Source organism: Dasypus novemcinctus, chromosome 6, assembly GCF_030445035.2.
Source record: "Dasypus novemcinctus isolate mDasNov1 chromosome 6, mDasNov1.1.hap2, whole genome shotgun sequence".
NCBI classification, from domain to species: domain Eukaryota; kingdom Metazoa; phylum Chordata; class Mammalia; order Cingulata; family Dasypodidae; genus Dasypus; species Dasypus novemcinctus.
Genome location: NC_080678.1, coordinates 34,821,948 through 34,838,367, shown reverse-complemented (window position 1 = coordinate 34,838,367; position 16,420 = coordinate 34,821,948). Strand labels below are relative to the sequence as shown.

Genomic DNA, 16,420 nt, shown 5'->3' with positions numbered 1-16,420 from the left:
TAAATGCCCAGGCTTGCCATTTTAAAATTCTGCCTTCCATAAAACACCAGGAGTTAATCTTGCTAAGTTCTTTGCAACTTTAAAACACGGATTGCCTTTCCTCCAGTTTTCAATAATAGTTTCATCATTTACTTCTAAGGCATCATAAAAAGTCTCTTTAGCAGCCATATTGCTATCAACAGTTCCTTCAAAGCATTCTAGCATTTCACAATTTCTCCAAAAAATACCCCTTACACATTTACAAAACCATTCCAGCATTTCGGTAATTGCAAAAGCACTTCCCCATTCCTCGGTACCAAATTCTGTAGTAGTCAGCCAAAGTGTGCTGATACAAAATACCAGAAATCTGCTGGGTGTTATAAAGGGTATTTATTTGGGGCAGGAGCTTACAGTTACCAGGCCATAAAGCATAAGTTACTTTCCTCACCAAAGTCTATTTTCATGTGTTGGAGCAAGATGGCTGCCGATGTTTGTGAGGGTTCAGGCTTCCTGGGTTCCTCTGGGCTCAGCTCCTCTGTTTCCTCCACAAGGTCAGCTGTAGACTATGAGGCCTTCTGGGCTTTGCCTCTCTCCACAAGGTCAGCTGTAGTTTATCAGGCGAACGACTCTGTCTCTTTCCCTGGGGCTCCATCTTAAGACTTCAGCATCAGATTCCAACATCAAAAATCCAACATCAGAAACCCTCAGCTCTGTTCTTTGCCATGCCAACACCCTAATCATAACTCAATCATGCCCAGGTACAGATCAGATTATAAGCATAATTCAATATTTCTTTTTGGAATTCATCATTAATATTAAACTGCTGCACTAGTGTATAGATACGCTACTGATTTTTTGCATGTTGTCCTTGTATCCTGCCACTTTGCTGATCTCATTTATTAGCTCTAATAGCTTTGTTGTAGATAATTTGGGACTTTCTAAATATATAATCATGTCATCAGAAAATAGTGAGAGTCTTATTTCCTATTTTCCAGTCTGTATGGTTTTTATTTCTTTTTCTTGCCTAATTGCTCTAGCAAGAACTTCTAGCACAATGTCAAATAACAATTGTGACAGTGGGCATCCTTGTCTTGTTCCTGATCCTAGAGAGGAAAGTTTTCAACCTCTCTCCATTAAGTACAATATTGGCTGTGGGATTTTCATATATGCCCTTTATTATGTTGAGGAACTTTCCTTCTATGCCTGTATTTTGAAGTATTTTTATCAAGAAATGATGCTGGATTTTGTCAAATGCCTTTTCTGCATCAAACAAGATGATGCTGTGCTGGTTTTTTTCCTTTCAATTTGTTAATGTGGTGTATTACATTAATTGATTTTCTTGTGTTGAACCATCCTTGCATACCAGGAATAAAACCACTTGATTGTGGTGTATAATTCTTTGAATATGCTGTAGGATTCAATTTGCAAGCATTTTGTTGAGAATTTTTGCATCTATGTTCATTAGAGAGATTGGTCTGTAATTTTCTTATAAAATCTTTATCTGGCTTTGGTGTAAAGGTGATGTTGGCTTCATAAAATGTGTTGGGTAATGTTTCCTCCTTTCCAATTTTTTGGAAATTTTTAAACAGTACTGGCATTCATTCTTCTCAAAAATTTGGTAGAATTCACCTGTGAAGCCATCTGGTCCTGGACTTTTCTTTGTTAGGAGATTTTTGATGACTGATTAAATAATTTTACTTGTCATTGGTTTGTTGAGTCCCTGTATTTCTTGTAGAGTCAACATAGGTTGTATGTTCATTTCCAGAAATTTTTCCATTTTTTCTAGGTTGTCTAATCTGTTGGCATACTGTTTCTTATAATAACCTCTTATGATCCTTTTTATTTCTGTGGGGTCAACTGTAATTTTCCCCTTTCTTTCCTGATTGTATTTATTTGCATCTTCTCTCTTTTTTTCTTTGTTAGTCTTGCTAAGGGTTTGTCAATTTTATTGATCTTCTCAAAGAACAAGCTTTTGATTTTGTTAATTTTTTCTCTATTGCTTTTTGTTCTCAATTTCATTTATTTATGTTCTAGTCTTTGTTATTTCTTTCTTTCTGCTTTCTTTGGCATTGATTTGCTTTTCTTTTTCTAGTTTCTCTCTGTATTCAGTTAGGTCTTCAATTTTAGTTCTTTCTTCTTTTAAAAATATAGACATTTAGGGCTATTAATTTCTATTTCAGCCCTACCTTCACTGTATCACATAAGTTTTGATAAGTTGTGTTCTTGTTTTCATTCATCTCAAGATATCTTTTAATTTGAGAATGCAAATTGTTAACTCTCTGCTGACTCTCAGTACAAACAATGTTGCAGCCCCACCTGGCCTGGAAGTGTGCAACCCCTCCTATGCAACAGACTAAGTTCACCGGTAAAAATCTTAATTTGCTGTAGGCTTTGTCTCCTCTTCTCCCCTTTCTTGGGGAAAAGGAACCCTGCAAACCCCTCAGTCTGCAGCTGCTGCAGTCACAGCCAACACAGTCTGCAGACTGCTATTTGCTCTGAAGGGGATGGGTACCAGCTGCTGGTGCTGCAGCTTTACTCTCAGGAATTTTCCAGCCAGCAGAGACATCTTTCCTTTGTCCCTCTCTCTTCTAGTTGGTGTCTCACCTTCTCCAGTTTCCTGAGCCTCCAGACAGTCTCCACCTGTCCTCTAGTAGAATGATGATCTCTCTGCCTTTCTAATTCTTTGTCTTCCTGGAAATCCATCCAATGTTTTTAAATTTACTGGACTTGTTTTGTGACTCCATATTTGATCTTTCCTGGAGAATGATCCATGTGCATGTGAGAAGAATGTATACTCTGTTTTTGGTGGGTACAGTGTTCTATATATGTCTGTTAGGTCTAGTTGGTTTACTGTATCATTCAAGTCTTCTATTACCTTATTGATCTTCTGTCTAGATGTTCAATACATTATTGAGAGTGGTGTGTTAAAGTCTCCTACAGTTACTGTAGAACTGTCAATTTCTTTCTTCAAATCTATCAGTATTTGCTTCACATATTTTGGGGCTCTGCTGTTAGGTGCATATATATTTATAATTTTTACATCTTCTTATTGAATTTAACCATTTATGAGTATATAGTGACCATCATTGTACCATGTACTCTTTTTGACTTAATGTCTATTTCATCTGATATTAGTATAGTCACCCTAGCTCTCTTTTGGCTACTACTTGCATGGTGTATATATTTTCTCCATTCTTTCACTCTAAAACTACTTGTATCTTTAAATTTAAGGTGAGTCTGTTGCAGATTCATATAGTTGGGTCATGCTTTTTTATTCATTCTGCCAATCTCTGCCCTTTGACTAGAGAATTTAATGTATTTACATTTAAAGTAGTGACTTTAAAGTAATAAATGTAAATGCATTACATTTATAGGACTTTTTTCCTGCCAGTTTGCTATTTAGCCTTTTATTTATTTATTTATTTTTAAAGATTTATTTATTTTTATTTATTCTCTCCCCTTCCCCCCCCACCCCAGTTGTCTGTTCTCTGTGTCTATTTGCTGCATCTTCTTTGTCTGCTTCTGTTGTTGTCAGCAGCACAGGAATCTGTTTCTTTTTGTTGTGTCATCTTTTTGTGTCAGCTCTCTGTGTGTGCAGTGCCATTCCTGGGCAGGCTGCACTTTCTTTCATGCTGGGCGGCTCTCCTTACGGGGCACACTCCTTGTGCGTGGCGGTCCCCTACACGGGGGACACCCCTGTGTAGCAGGGCCCTCCTTGCGCGCATCAGCACTGTGCATGGGCCAGCTCCACACAGGTCAAGGAGGCCTGGGGTTTGAACTGCAGACCTCCCATATGGTAGATGGACGCCCTAACCACTGGGCCAAGTCCACCACCTATTTAGCCTTTTAAGTCTTACGTCTTTTTGTCCCTCTCCTCCATTAATTCCTACTTTTATATTTACTTTTGTGTTGTACCATACTGAGTGCCTTTCCATTTCTATCTGGGTATATTTTTCAGTTATTTTCCATGTGGTTACCATGTGGTTAAAATGTAACACCCTAAATATAAAACCTCTAATCCTATTTGGCTTGATACCAACTTAATTTCAATAGCACACACTTACACTTTTCCTATATCCCTCTGTTTCTCCACCACTTTTCATACTTGTTGTTACCACCTATATCTTTGTATATTGTATGTCCAAAAATATGGATTAATCATTACATTTTACTCATTTCCATTTTAGCACCTGTAGGGAGTAAGAAGTGGAATTACATAACAAACAGTACAATACAATGATACTTGCATTTATAATTACCCAAATGATTACTTTTACCTTTTTTATTTCTTTATTCTGCTTTGAACACTGTCTAGTGCCCTTTCTTCTCAGTCTGAAGAACTTTTAGCATTTCTCATAGGAAGGTCTAGTGGTGATAAATGCCCTCAGCTTTTGTTTATCTGAGAATGTCTTAATGTTTTCCTCATTTTTTTGCAGTTGAAAATTATTTATTTGATAAATTTCTTTGATTTACATTTCAGCATTTCATCAACTGCAAAAGTGAGGAAATAATTCATGGGCCTAATGTGCTTCTGAAAATAATATTTGTGGTTCATAAAAAATGTACATTCAGCTAGTTTGAAATGAATATATTTTAAGAAAGTTCAAGCATATGCCCATATTGTTGAATCTCACAAAATACATTAATTTTGGGGGACTGTTTTCACTATAAAATGTTCTTCAGGCGGCGGACTTGGCCCAGTGGTTAGGGCGTCTGTCTACCACATGGGAGGTCCGCGGTTCAAACCCCGGACCTCCTCGACCCGTGTGGAGCTGGCCCATGCACAGTGCTGATGCGCGCAAGGAGTGCCCTGCCGCGCAGGGGTGTCCCCGCGTAGAGGAGCCGCACGCGCAAGGAGTGCGCCCGTGAGGAGAGCTGCCCAGCGCGAAAGAGAATGCAGCCTGCCCAGGAATGGCGCCGCCCACACTTCCCGTGCCGCTGACGACAACAGAAGCAGACAAAGAAACAAGATGCAGCAAAATAGACACAGAGAACAGACAACCGGGGGAGGGGGGGAATTAAATAAATAAATAAATCTTTTAAAAAAAAAAAGCTCATTAAAAAAAATAAATAAATAAATAAAATGTTCTTCAATTTACCAAAGTGTTCAGCACTAAACTATTTTTAAGCTATATTTACTTTTTTCCAGTCTAAAGTGGAATTAAAGTGAGCCCATACATGGCTGCTTCTGTTACAACCATGAGAATGAGAGAAAAGATGCTGGGCAGACACTCAACAGGTGTCCTTGGTAGAAAAACTTATATATGAGGCTCAGTCCTCATTTTCATTCAATTTAATTACTTTTTTTCTTAAACATACCCATTTACACTGGAAAGTATATTACAAAGGAGTATATTTGGCTAAGAATCTTTAAAAGGATTCAGAAGAATCCCTATAATTATCTTTGAAACACTGGAATTCTCTTAAGGAGAAATCTTTCGGTGACAGAAAGGAGTTAAGTCTAACTTAGATTAATATACTAGCCAAGGACAAAACAAGTCACTGTTGTCCGTGTTTTGAGGGAGTAAAAGCTTATAGTTACAAGGCCCTAAAGAGTCCAACTCAAGGTTACTTTTCTTACCCAAAGTCTGCAGGGGTTCAGCCTTCCTCTCTCTCTTAATGCTCTGTGGGCCCAGCTTCTTCTGATCTCAGCTGTAGGCTGAAGGGCTCATTTCTTTCAGGGTCTTCTTAGCTGCTCAGGACTCTGGTTTCATCAGCTGCAAAGTAGCAGGTGAATGGCTCATCTCTTTCAGGGCCCCAGGATCAAGTTCTCTCCTCTGCCATGTCTACAGAGCTCTCTCTATTCCCATGTGTATCTTCTCTGTGTATCTACTTCTGTGTGTCTCCTTGATTGAATGTCCAATTATATAGTCCACTAAGGGGACAAGGATTCAACCTGTATACCCCAATGACGTGATTGAATCAAAGTCCTAATCTTAACATACTCAAGTAAACATAAAGCCTCTGAATTTAATAGAATCGAAGGTTATCATGCCCAGTGAAACAGACTAGTTTACAAACATAATCAATATCTCTTTTTGGAATCCATAAATAATATCAAACTAGCACAAATACATGGCAGAATGTATTTTTCTTCATGTTTATCATGTTTCGTGTTCTCTGAGCTTCCTGGATGTGCATATTCACCTCTTTTGCTAAGTTTGGGAAATTCTCTGTCATTATTTCTTTGAGTATTCCTTCTGTCCCTTTATCTCTTTATTCTTCTTTTATGAATCCCATAATGCACTTGATCTTGCTGTACTTGATGTTTTCCCAGAGGTGTCTTAGGCTATTTTTGCTTTTAATATTTCTTTTTTCTTTCTGCTTCTCAGCCTGAGTAATTTCATGTGTCTTGTCTTCAAGTGTTTTGCCTTCAAGTTTACTGATTACTTCTTCTGTCACCTCCATTCTGCTCTTGAAACCCTTTTGGGTATTTTTTATTTCAGTTATTGTGGTTTTCAACTGCAGTAGTTCTGTTGGATTCCTTTTTAAAATTTCTATCTTTTACCTTGGCTCTCATATTGCTCATTCATTGTTTTCCTGATATCCTTTAGTTCTTTCTCTGAGCATTTTCTAAGATTTTTTTAAAAAATGCTTTCTTTGGTTTTTCCACATTCTTTTCTTCTTCATTGGTGTTTTCTGTATTTTTATCTTCTTCCTTTGAATGAGCCATCATTTCATTTCTTTGTTTTACTCTTTTATTGAACATTGTAAATTTTAATATTCTAAAATGTTAACTTAGGGATTTATTCCATGAAGCGTCTGTTTCTTGATTTTGTAACCAACTGGTGATAAGACAGAAATTTTCTTGAGCTTCAGTTCTCTTATCAGGAAGGTCTTCCCAAGGCTAATGCATTCAGTAGGGTTTTTCCTGTCTTTCTGGGCCTCTGCCTTGTTCTGGGCTTTTGCTTGCTAATTTTTCTGGAATTTCCCTGTTTACAGAAGTTTGATTGTCCCCTGTGTTTCCCAGGAGACAGACCTCCCTCTCCTGGGTATTTGAAGCTCTTGTGTTTCTGTTCCAGACTATCCAATTCTTTATTTTTTCATACCTTTCATTTTCTCAAGTTGCTTTTGCCTGGAGGGCAAATTCTCTCTGGGAAGAGGAGTACCTGGGAGATGACTTTCCCAAGTTAGTATTTCCCAGCCACAGTAAGGCCAGGACCATGAAAGGGGCATTGCCTGGCTCCAAATTGCTGGGGGAGGGGGATCAGAAAGGGCACCAAAATCTTCTCCAATGCCTATCCAAAGGTGAGTTCTCTTGGCCTCCTAGAAAATGCAGCCCTTCATCTAAATCTCCCCCACTGGACTAAGAATGCTCTGTCTTTAAATCTCCACTGCCTCTGCTTCTTTCTGAGGAGGATTTAAGCAATAGTTGCTGCCACCTTTTTCTGGGGTGGGTTGAAACATTAGCTCAGAGTATGACCCTCAATAATCCAAATTTGCTAATCAAAAGCTGTGATCAGTGATCAGTTGTGCCCACCCCTGTTCTTGGGGAAGAGGATTTTTAAGTCTCTTTCTGTTATTAATGAGCTAGCCAGGGAATGGACCCTACAGCAACCTGCCATAAGAGTGAGGGAGGGCCCCATGCAGACAGAGCAATTTGCTGTTCTTTATCATACTTTATCAGCCTCTTCCTCTCACTCTTCCTTGGATGCTATGTAATGTTCTTCTGGCCTCCAGAGTTTTAAAATAGTTGTTTCAGACAGTTCCTGCCTGGTTGAGTTGTTTTGGTGAGTGGAATGAGTCCTGGAGTTCCCTACCCTGCCATTCCTTCATTTTTAAAATTCAATTCATTTGGTTTGGATGCAATCAATGCAATCTGATGCATTCTTCAATAAGGATGCACCTTTAAAACCTGTGGAATCACTCACTAGTACTGTCAAACCAATTGGCTAAGTCCAGAGGAGGTCAACACTGCCCTATGATCAAGCAACATGATTTAAGGGAGTCAGAGGAAAAAAGAGTTGAAATATCTCAAAGACGGGTAGAAAAGGTAGCTGAGAAATCAAACCAAGTTGAGCAGTGAACTAAGAGAGAAGATTCTCATAGGAGAATTCAGGTTTTGCTTAGTGAGGAATTATAACTTCAACTGTTTCAGAGAATGAAACCAATTGTTTTGAAAATCTTAGGGAGAAGCTAATCAATGCCTGTCACTCTCAAGGTGGGGGACAAAAAAGTAAAATATAAATTATAAATGGAACTCCTTAAGCTGGGAGTAAGGGTGAGTGAATTATTAGCTGCAGGAAACAGCTAATATATTTATGCTTTTTTTTTTCTCTATAGAGGTTTGTGTTTATAAAAGTTATTTAAGCAAAATATAGTATATTTGTACAATGGAATATCATTTGACCATAAAGAAGAATGAAGTTCTGATACATGCTGCAACATGAAACTTGAAAACATTATGCTAAGTGAAAGAAACTACATAAGAAATCACAAAAGACCACATAATATATTAATCCATTCATATGAAATGTCCAGAATAGGGGAATCTATGGAGACAAAAAGTAGATTAATGGTTGCTTAGGGCTGTGGGAGATGGGAGTGCGTTGGTAGGAGGCTGATAGCTAAAGGGTATAGGGTTTCTTTTTGAAGTGATGAAAATGTTCTAAAAGAGATTGTGGTAGTGTTTACACATATCCATGAATATACCAAGAACCATTGAATTGTGCCTTGTAAATTACTGGATTGTATGGTATTTGAATTATCTAACAGAAAAGCTGTTTTTAAAAGTTAATTAGTAGCTGCAGCCTGGATGCACCAAATACAGGGATGTCAAGCTTGTACTGCAGAGATGCTACCTAGCATGTGTGTCGGTTATGTTTATTTGAGACTTCTCTGTTGGAAATTGGCTGGTATTACTAAATGTCCACTGACACCAGGGTTTGCTGCCTGAGATCTTCCCATGTTGAACAAAGTAAAAACAACTATAACCAATGGCCAACCTGCACCAATAGACTGTATCAAAACACCATCAAAGAAGAAAGAGAAGAAAGATTCTGAAAAGACAAATGAATCTCTCTCAGCCAGGTTCAAAGGTAATTGTGTGAAATACAAGTCCAAGCTAGTTGGCACTGATGATATGCTAGATGCAAGAGGGAATAAAATGAGCCAATATTCTATGATGAAACTAAAGAAAATGGCAGTGGCTGCTCCATCTCAAGGACAGTACAAACAAAAGCTCTGAGTCAACATTTCACTTTCCAGGATAAAATTAATTGATGAGAAAACCGCGGTAATAAAACATGAACATCCATTGATTAAAATTTCATTCATTGCCCATGATGCGACAGACAACCTGGCTGTATTAGTCAGTCAAAGAGGTGCTGATGCAAAATACCAGGAATCTGTTGGCTTTTATAAAGGCTATTTATTTGGGGTAGAAGCTTACAGTTATCAGACCATAAAGCATAAGTTACTTCCCTCATCAAAGTCTGTTGCCACGTGTTAGAGCAAGATGGCTGCCGACATTCAGCATTCCTCTTCCTAGTAAGGCTCCATGATCCTAGCTTCTTCCAGTATCATCTGTGGGCCATCAGGCTCTCTAGGCATTGTCTCTCTCCCCAGGGCTTGATTCTCTCTGGGCTCAGGTTTGCTTCTTTCCAGAAGGTCAGTTGTAGATGACCAGGCAAGTGGCTCATCTCTTTTCCCGGGGCCTCTGCTGTGTCTGTGGAGCAGTCTCTATTCCTCTGTGTTCTTCTCCTGTGTGTTTACTTCCCAGGCTCCAGAATGAAAACTCCAACTACCTTTCCCTGTGGTGCAGTTTCTCTGTGAGTCCCCACCCACCAAAGGGGCAGAGACTAAATGTCCTACTGATGTTGCCCAATCAAAGCCTTAATCATAATTTAATCAACTAAAAGTGAACCTTTTGAATCCAACATAATCTAATATGCCCAGAGGAAAAGACCAGTTCACAAACAAAATCCAATATCTATTTTCAGAATTCATAAACAATATCAAACTGCTACACTGGTATTTGGTTATATATGTGGAAGAGAAGGCCCACACCAGTTTTTTGCCATAAAAACGGGAACAAGTCATGCCATTAGTTGTTGATCTTAAGGACATTTTCCAAATTACCTATAATGTAAAGGAAAGGGAAGAAGAAAAGAAAAAGACTGAAGAAGCCAACAAAATAGTAGAGAATGGGAATAAGAGCCACCTGATTCTTGATGATCAAGCTAACAAACTGAAATTGTGTATTGACCAAATGGATTTGTTTGGGGACATGTTTACATCTCCTGACCTAAGTACTCCAACAACTTCAGTCAGTGATTTGCTTCCATCAAACCTTTCTGCTTCTTCCATCTCAGAATCTTGAGCCCAAATACCACCTCCAGGACAGTCTGCAACCCAACAGACCAGCCCTCTGGATCTTATCAAAATAAATGGTTCTGCCCCCAATGGAACCCCTTATAGGTCTAGGTAGTATACCAGTTATACCCCTCAGACAGGACCATGGAACCCCTCACCATCTTTAGTCTTCAGTCAGCCCCTTCAATGGTCCCAGGAGCTATTATGGGTGGTCAGCCTTCAGAATTTGGTCAGCTGCTCATTTTTGGCACAAGCCCAGCTGTTCCAGGCTGGAACCAGCCTTCATCTTTGGCAGCTTCAACTTCCCCTACAGCCCCTGCTGTTTGGGGCACTTTAGCATACATGGCAGCTAATGCTTGACCATCAACAACCTCCTTGGGGAATCCTTTTCAGAGCAATATTTTTCTTTCTCTTGCTGTGTCAGCTTAGTCCTCTTCTATGCTCCTCTCTTTCCTGGTCACTCCTCCTCAGTCACTTCCCAGAACTGCTGCTACACAAGATATCTCCAATGATGCCTTCACTGCCTTAGACCCACGGGTAGATAAAGAAGTTAAGGAAGTGAAAGAAATTTATAACTGTGGCAGCCACTTGTTATACCTGCAAGGAAGGGAGAGCAGATTTCCAGTGCCTTCGGCAATTATTTTCATAGCAAAGTTGGCATTCCTCAAGATAATGCAGACCAAGATGACTTTGATGCTGATCAACTGTTGAGCAAGATCAATGAACAAACAAAGCCAACTGCTACACAAGGTGCCCTGCCAGGTACCAAATCTGTTGACAATACATTTGAGAACACTTTCTCTAAAGGTTATTTCAGTTCATCACCACAAGCCCCTATGGCTCTTCAACCACAGCTCCAGAAGTACATAGGGATCCTTTTGGCAATCCGTTTGCATAACTTCTGAACTTGATGTGCTGATGATCCAGAGGAACAAAAATGTTGGCTTTTATAGTAGTCAAAGACAAAGCTAAGAGCCAGATGTGTCCTGACCTCTGCCCTTGTTCCAGCTTTGACATATTATCTGTTGCCTTATTTCTTGATGCCTCTTCCACTTGCAAAATGCCTTTCAATTACTGAGTCTATGGCTTTAAATTAAGAAACTAAGCACTCTAGCTTAAATGTAAATGAAGCAGTTTCCCCTACTTGAATCCTTGCCAAATGCGTCCGTAGAGCCTTCTAGGACACTTTACCGTGTACCCTCTGATTAGGAGATCTAGCCATCACAAACCCCTCAGATTGTACTCTTTTGAATAAAGCTTCAAATCCTTACCATTCAAAGTTGATTGGGGTTCTGTCTTAGGTTATAAAAATTTAAATATTGTAGCAGAACGAGACACCTTTTAAAAGAAATCTTATATCAGACCATCACAGAGAATTTTTAAAATAAAACTGAACAAGTCTAACTTCTCTTAAGGCGTGTTGGGAATCTAACATATGTGGCTTTTCCTCTTTCCAGAGCTCGATTTTCTCCCCAGGGTAAAAGTGTCCTTTTCCCACTCTCTTGCTAGCTATTGGAAAATGAGGGGAAAGCTGGTGCCTCTTCTTTCCTTTGCCCTCTGAGTCTCTTTTCCATCAACTTTTCTACTGAGCTCATATAGCATTACCTCCTGTAGCAGTTTGATATTGTTTATGAATTCCAAAAATAGATATTGGATTATGTTTGTAAACTAGTCTGTTTCTCTGGGTGTATTCGATTGTATTAGATTCAGAGGTTTTACTTTTACTTGATTAAATTAAGATTGGGATTTTGATTTGGCCACGTCAGTAGGAAACACACATCAGAGGAGTGAGTTGGAATTTTTAATGCTGGAGCCCCGGTAAGTAACACACAGAGAAGCAGATATGTAAGGAAAGAGAGAAGCCTCCATTAGACACAGCAAAGGCCCTGGGAGGAGAGGCAAGCTGTTTGCCTGAGAGTTTACAGAGAAGGCAGAGCAGCTGAGCCCAGAGAGAAACCAGCCCCGGGAGAGAGATGAGACTTATGCTACCCTATGGCTGAGAAAGGAAGGAGCTGAGACCACAGAGCCTTAGGAGGAAAATCAAGGTTGAACCCTAGCAGAGACCAGCAGCCATCTTGCTCCAACACATGGCAACAGACTTTAGCTGACTAATACACCTCCCTTTCACAGGCAAGAAGGTTCTAGGGGGAAAAATTCTTAAGGATTCACAGATCTGGAGCCTCTCTATCAAATTAGTAATTAGAATTACAAATGGACACAATCTTTATCCTTACTTTGGAATAGAAGGTATTCCTTTGAGCTGAAGTTCTAGAACAGAAGTTAATGTTGATAAGAAACTGAAGTCAACTCAAGAATGAAGGACTATATTCTGAAAAGCAACCCATCACAAAGCTAAATGTAATTGTGCCAAAATGTTAGGTCCTTATTTGAGGTCAGACTAGCGCTTCATCAAGTAATTGGAAAACTTTCTTAAAGCCACAGTCTTGTAGTTAGTAGGTAGATAAATGGGGAAAGTGGCAAAACAACTATTTGTTGCTGTCACTGAAATCTAGTGTCTACAATATTTTTTCCCCTCATAAGTATGGAAAGTTCCCAGTTCATTTGCAGTTCTATCGTTAGCACAGATCTAAAGAGTGAGTTCTTGCCAAAATGATTATATATATATATATACACACACACATATATATATGATTTCTATTTTTTATGTTTTAAAATATTTTTATTCTGGAAATTTAAAAAATACACAAAAAGAAAAATATGTAATATAATAACCCTCCACATGCCCATTACCAAGCTTTAGTAATTAAGAACTCTTGACTGGGAGAGGATGTGGCTCAAGCAGTAGATCTCCCACCTCCCATATGGAAGGTCCCTGGTTCTCTTCCCAGTGCCTTCTCAAGAAGATGAGCAGACAATGAGCAGACAGACAAAGGAGCCATCTTGGGGGGGATAAAATAAAATAATAAAATAAAAATGAAAGTAAATAAAATTTAAAAAAATTCATGACCTATTTTGTTTCATCTATATCTCCCCTTATCCTCCTACCCCCTCAACAATTTTAATACACATTCTTCAAATCACATCATTGTATTGGGGTTCTAAATGTTGTTTCTTAACCCTTAATGCTTAGGTTCTTATGGATGTTAATCAGCCACATTTAATGTTACTTTTAGGTAGAAGAAGAGAATGACTGTTAGAGATCTAAACAAGATGGTGACTAATGAATCTTTATTGATTAGTTCAAAGTAGTCCAAGCTAAAGTCCTGTGGTTAAATGTTTAATGGTAAGAACTGAATATGTATGGCATAATTTTCCATCTGGTTTCCTACTTAGTCATTTTAAACATAGGCTTGGCGTAGCATTTTATTTTATTTTATACATTTAATTGGAAATATAAACAATAATTTAAAAATAAGAAAACAGTGGAATAAAGACATACATTTCTCAATTAAATATACTGGATACAAAAAATTTTTTTTTTAATCATGCAACATGTTACACAACATATTTGGTTCATAGTAACACAATCATACAGTATTTGTCCTTTTGTGTCTGGCTTGCTTTGGCATAACATTTATATACCCAAATACTGAATATCTAAACTGGAGGCAACTCTTCCTGGGTAATTGAATTTTTGAAAATGATGTTCAGCCACACAGTTGTTTTGTATGTACTTATTTTCTCTTGTACCCTTTTCTATACACATATCTATAATTTTACTCATTTTCATAAAGTGGAATGACAGAAAAGAAGTTAATTAATAGTTTAATTAAGATATGATACAGGTTTGCTCATTAACCAGAAGCCACCCAACTTGCTGACTCAGGTTCTGACTCATCTCCAATGATACTGAAGCATGTTCAATATTCAGAAAAAGTCTAACACACTCTTGACTCAACCTCTAGTCCTAGGGAGCATTTAACACAAACATTCAACAAATACATACTGAATGCCAGACCCTAAGTACTCAGGTAAACAAAGCAGACTGTGACATTGACTCTGGCTCTCAGTGACTCTTCTCTATTCAGAGTCCAACAAAAGCACCACCAGTCCCCACCTCAGAGCATCACTATGTATCCCACTTCTTTGGCCAAGCCCTTTCCTTTTCTCTTAGGTTCCAGGTAACTTGAAGTCATTGATATTCATTGCTCATAGGACTAATTTGGCTTTCTAAAACTACTTAAAGATCAAGACGTAGAAAAATCCTAGTAGAAGGAAGCAGATAGTGGACTTAAGGGGTAGCTTTACAAACTGGATTGAGGATCTTTCAGTTCACACAAAACCCCTGCTCTGAATTAATTAGTGCAGTTGGCTGAGGGGCTCCTCCCCTCATTTCTCCTGAGCACTCTCCTCCAGTCACGCCCTCTCTTTTCCATTCTTTTCCTGCTTGGGTATGTTGCTGAGCACTCAGTCTGTCTCCCTCCCACTGTGAGGGATCTTCCACATTCAAGAAAGACTTTGGGAAGATGGAAACCCCAATTGAGATCCAAGCTTTGGTACATGAGCGATAGTTGAAAATGCCCAAATGGAGCAGAGGGCACTTTATATGGTTCTTTTTTACCTTATGGTCAGTGCCAATTGAATTACAGTCTCCTGATTTATTAGATCAGCTTAAGGACAGGTAATCCAGTGTTTTCTTTTCAAACGTTGAAAATTGTGATAAGACTTTGACTGATGGAGGCTTATCGTTGGTGTTCAGGGAACTTAATATCTCTAAGATTTGAGTCACTATTATTATGGACAAATCAAAATCAACTTAACTAAGAATTATGACAAGGGACCAGGGAGGCTTAGGGCAGCAGAGTGGGACACCCAGAGCACTGCTCTACCTGGCTCAGCGGCAAATGGGAAAGCAGGTTAAAGACATGAAAGAGGACACTTTAATGACAAAGAAAATATTTCTATTGTGTGCCGAAGAATTAGAGTTAGAAAATAATGGGCTTACCGTACCTGCTTAGCAAGGTAGAGTTTGGTTACAGAAGATTTCTTGGTTCTGGATTTAAATACATGGAGAAGCTGCCAAGGGGCCAGAAGCCAAAGGAAGCCCAGGGGAATCCACACCAGAACAGTTTGTTCAAAACAAAGTGGCAGGTCAATCTCCGGGCTATCCAGGAGTGAGGAATTCTGGGAAATAAAAAATGAAGGAATATTGGATACATGCATTTTTTGAAGACAGAGGACCATACACCAACATATGTCATGGGCTTCCAAACAATTTAACTCCAACCATAGCCATAGCCAACCCTTCTCTTTATCTACCTGTATTACCCTATTCACTCCCTTTTGATGCAAGCTCACTGTTTAATGACATTTAGGGACTTTTGTGGCCAACATAGCCTTTAGAAACTATCTTCCTGTGATCCTAAAACTGGACTCTGAATTTTAGTCAACTCCCATGTACTTGTTACATCCCACTGCACTTGCCAGATGGTAGGAAGTGGAGGGATGATTCCGAAATTCAAAGGAAGACTAGTTCCTTGGATAAAAACACTCGTTTAGGGAAACAGATGTGGCTCAATTGATTGGGTTCCCATCTACAATATAGGAGGTCCAGGGTTGGATTCCTGGAGCCTCCTGGTGAAAGGCAAGTTGGCTGGTGTGGAAAGCTGATGCAGCAAGATGACACAACAAAAGCAGACGCAGAGGAGAGACAATAAGAGTCACAGCAGACCAGGGAGCTGAGGTGGCACAAGAGATTGAATGCCTCTCTCCCACTCCAGAAGGTCCCTCCTAAAGAGAAGACAAGCAGACACAGATGAACACACAGAGAGCAGACAGTGAGCCCAAAACAATGGGGGTGGGGTGGGGTGGATAAATGAATAATCTTTAAAAAAAAAAAACAGCAAAAAAACCCACTTGCTTTCATGCCAGTCTCCAGCACTGATTGAACTCAGTGTCTGCTGTTCAAACATGTAGGCATGGGGCAGTCAGAATGCTTAGTCATACTATGACATTTAGCCTCCTGCAATCCAGAGGGCTCTTATCAGAATGAGGGAGCCTGGCTGCCTTCCCCATTGAGTGGCAAAAGCGCAGTTGAAGGGAAGGCTTATTTTCAGCAAGTTTTGTACCGTTCTTTGCCTTCTACATTAAATGAGGTGTCATGTGGGGTGGAGATAAGGATCAGGAGGCACCCAGTTGTGAGGGTAGAATTTCTCTTCCAATAAAT

The 16,420-nt window shown here is 39.2% G+C and overlaps 1 protein-coding gene and 1 pseudogene across 1 annotated transcript in view; one reads left to right on the top strand and one right to left on the bottom strand.

The window, feature by feature from the left end:
- ABCC2 (ATP binding cassette subfamily C member 2) overlaps positions 1-16,420 on the bottom strand; it is a 107,232-nt gene that overhangs the window by 87,240 nt on the left and 3,572 nt on the right. The window contains exon 2 of the mRNA XM_004459198.5: positions 15,205-15,378. Coding sequence (XP_004459255.1) covers positions 15,205-15,378 — 174 coding nt within the window. The remainder of the gene's footprint in view (positions 1-15,204; positions 15,379-16,420) is intronic.
- Positions 8,885-11,191, top strand: LOC139439144 (disabled homolog 2-like; annotated as a pseudogene).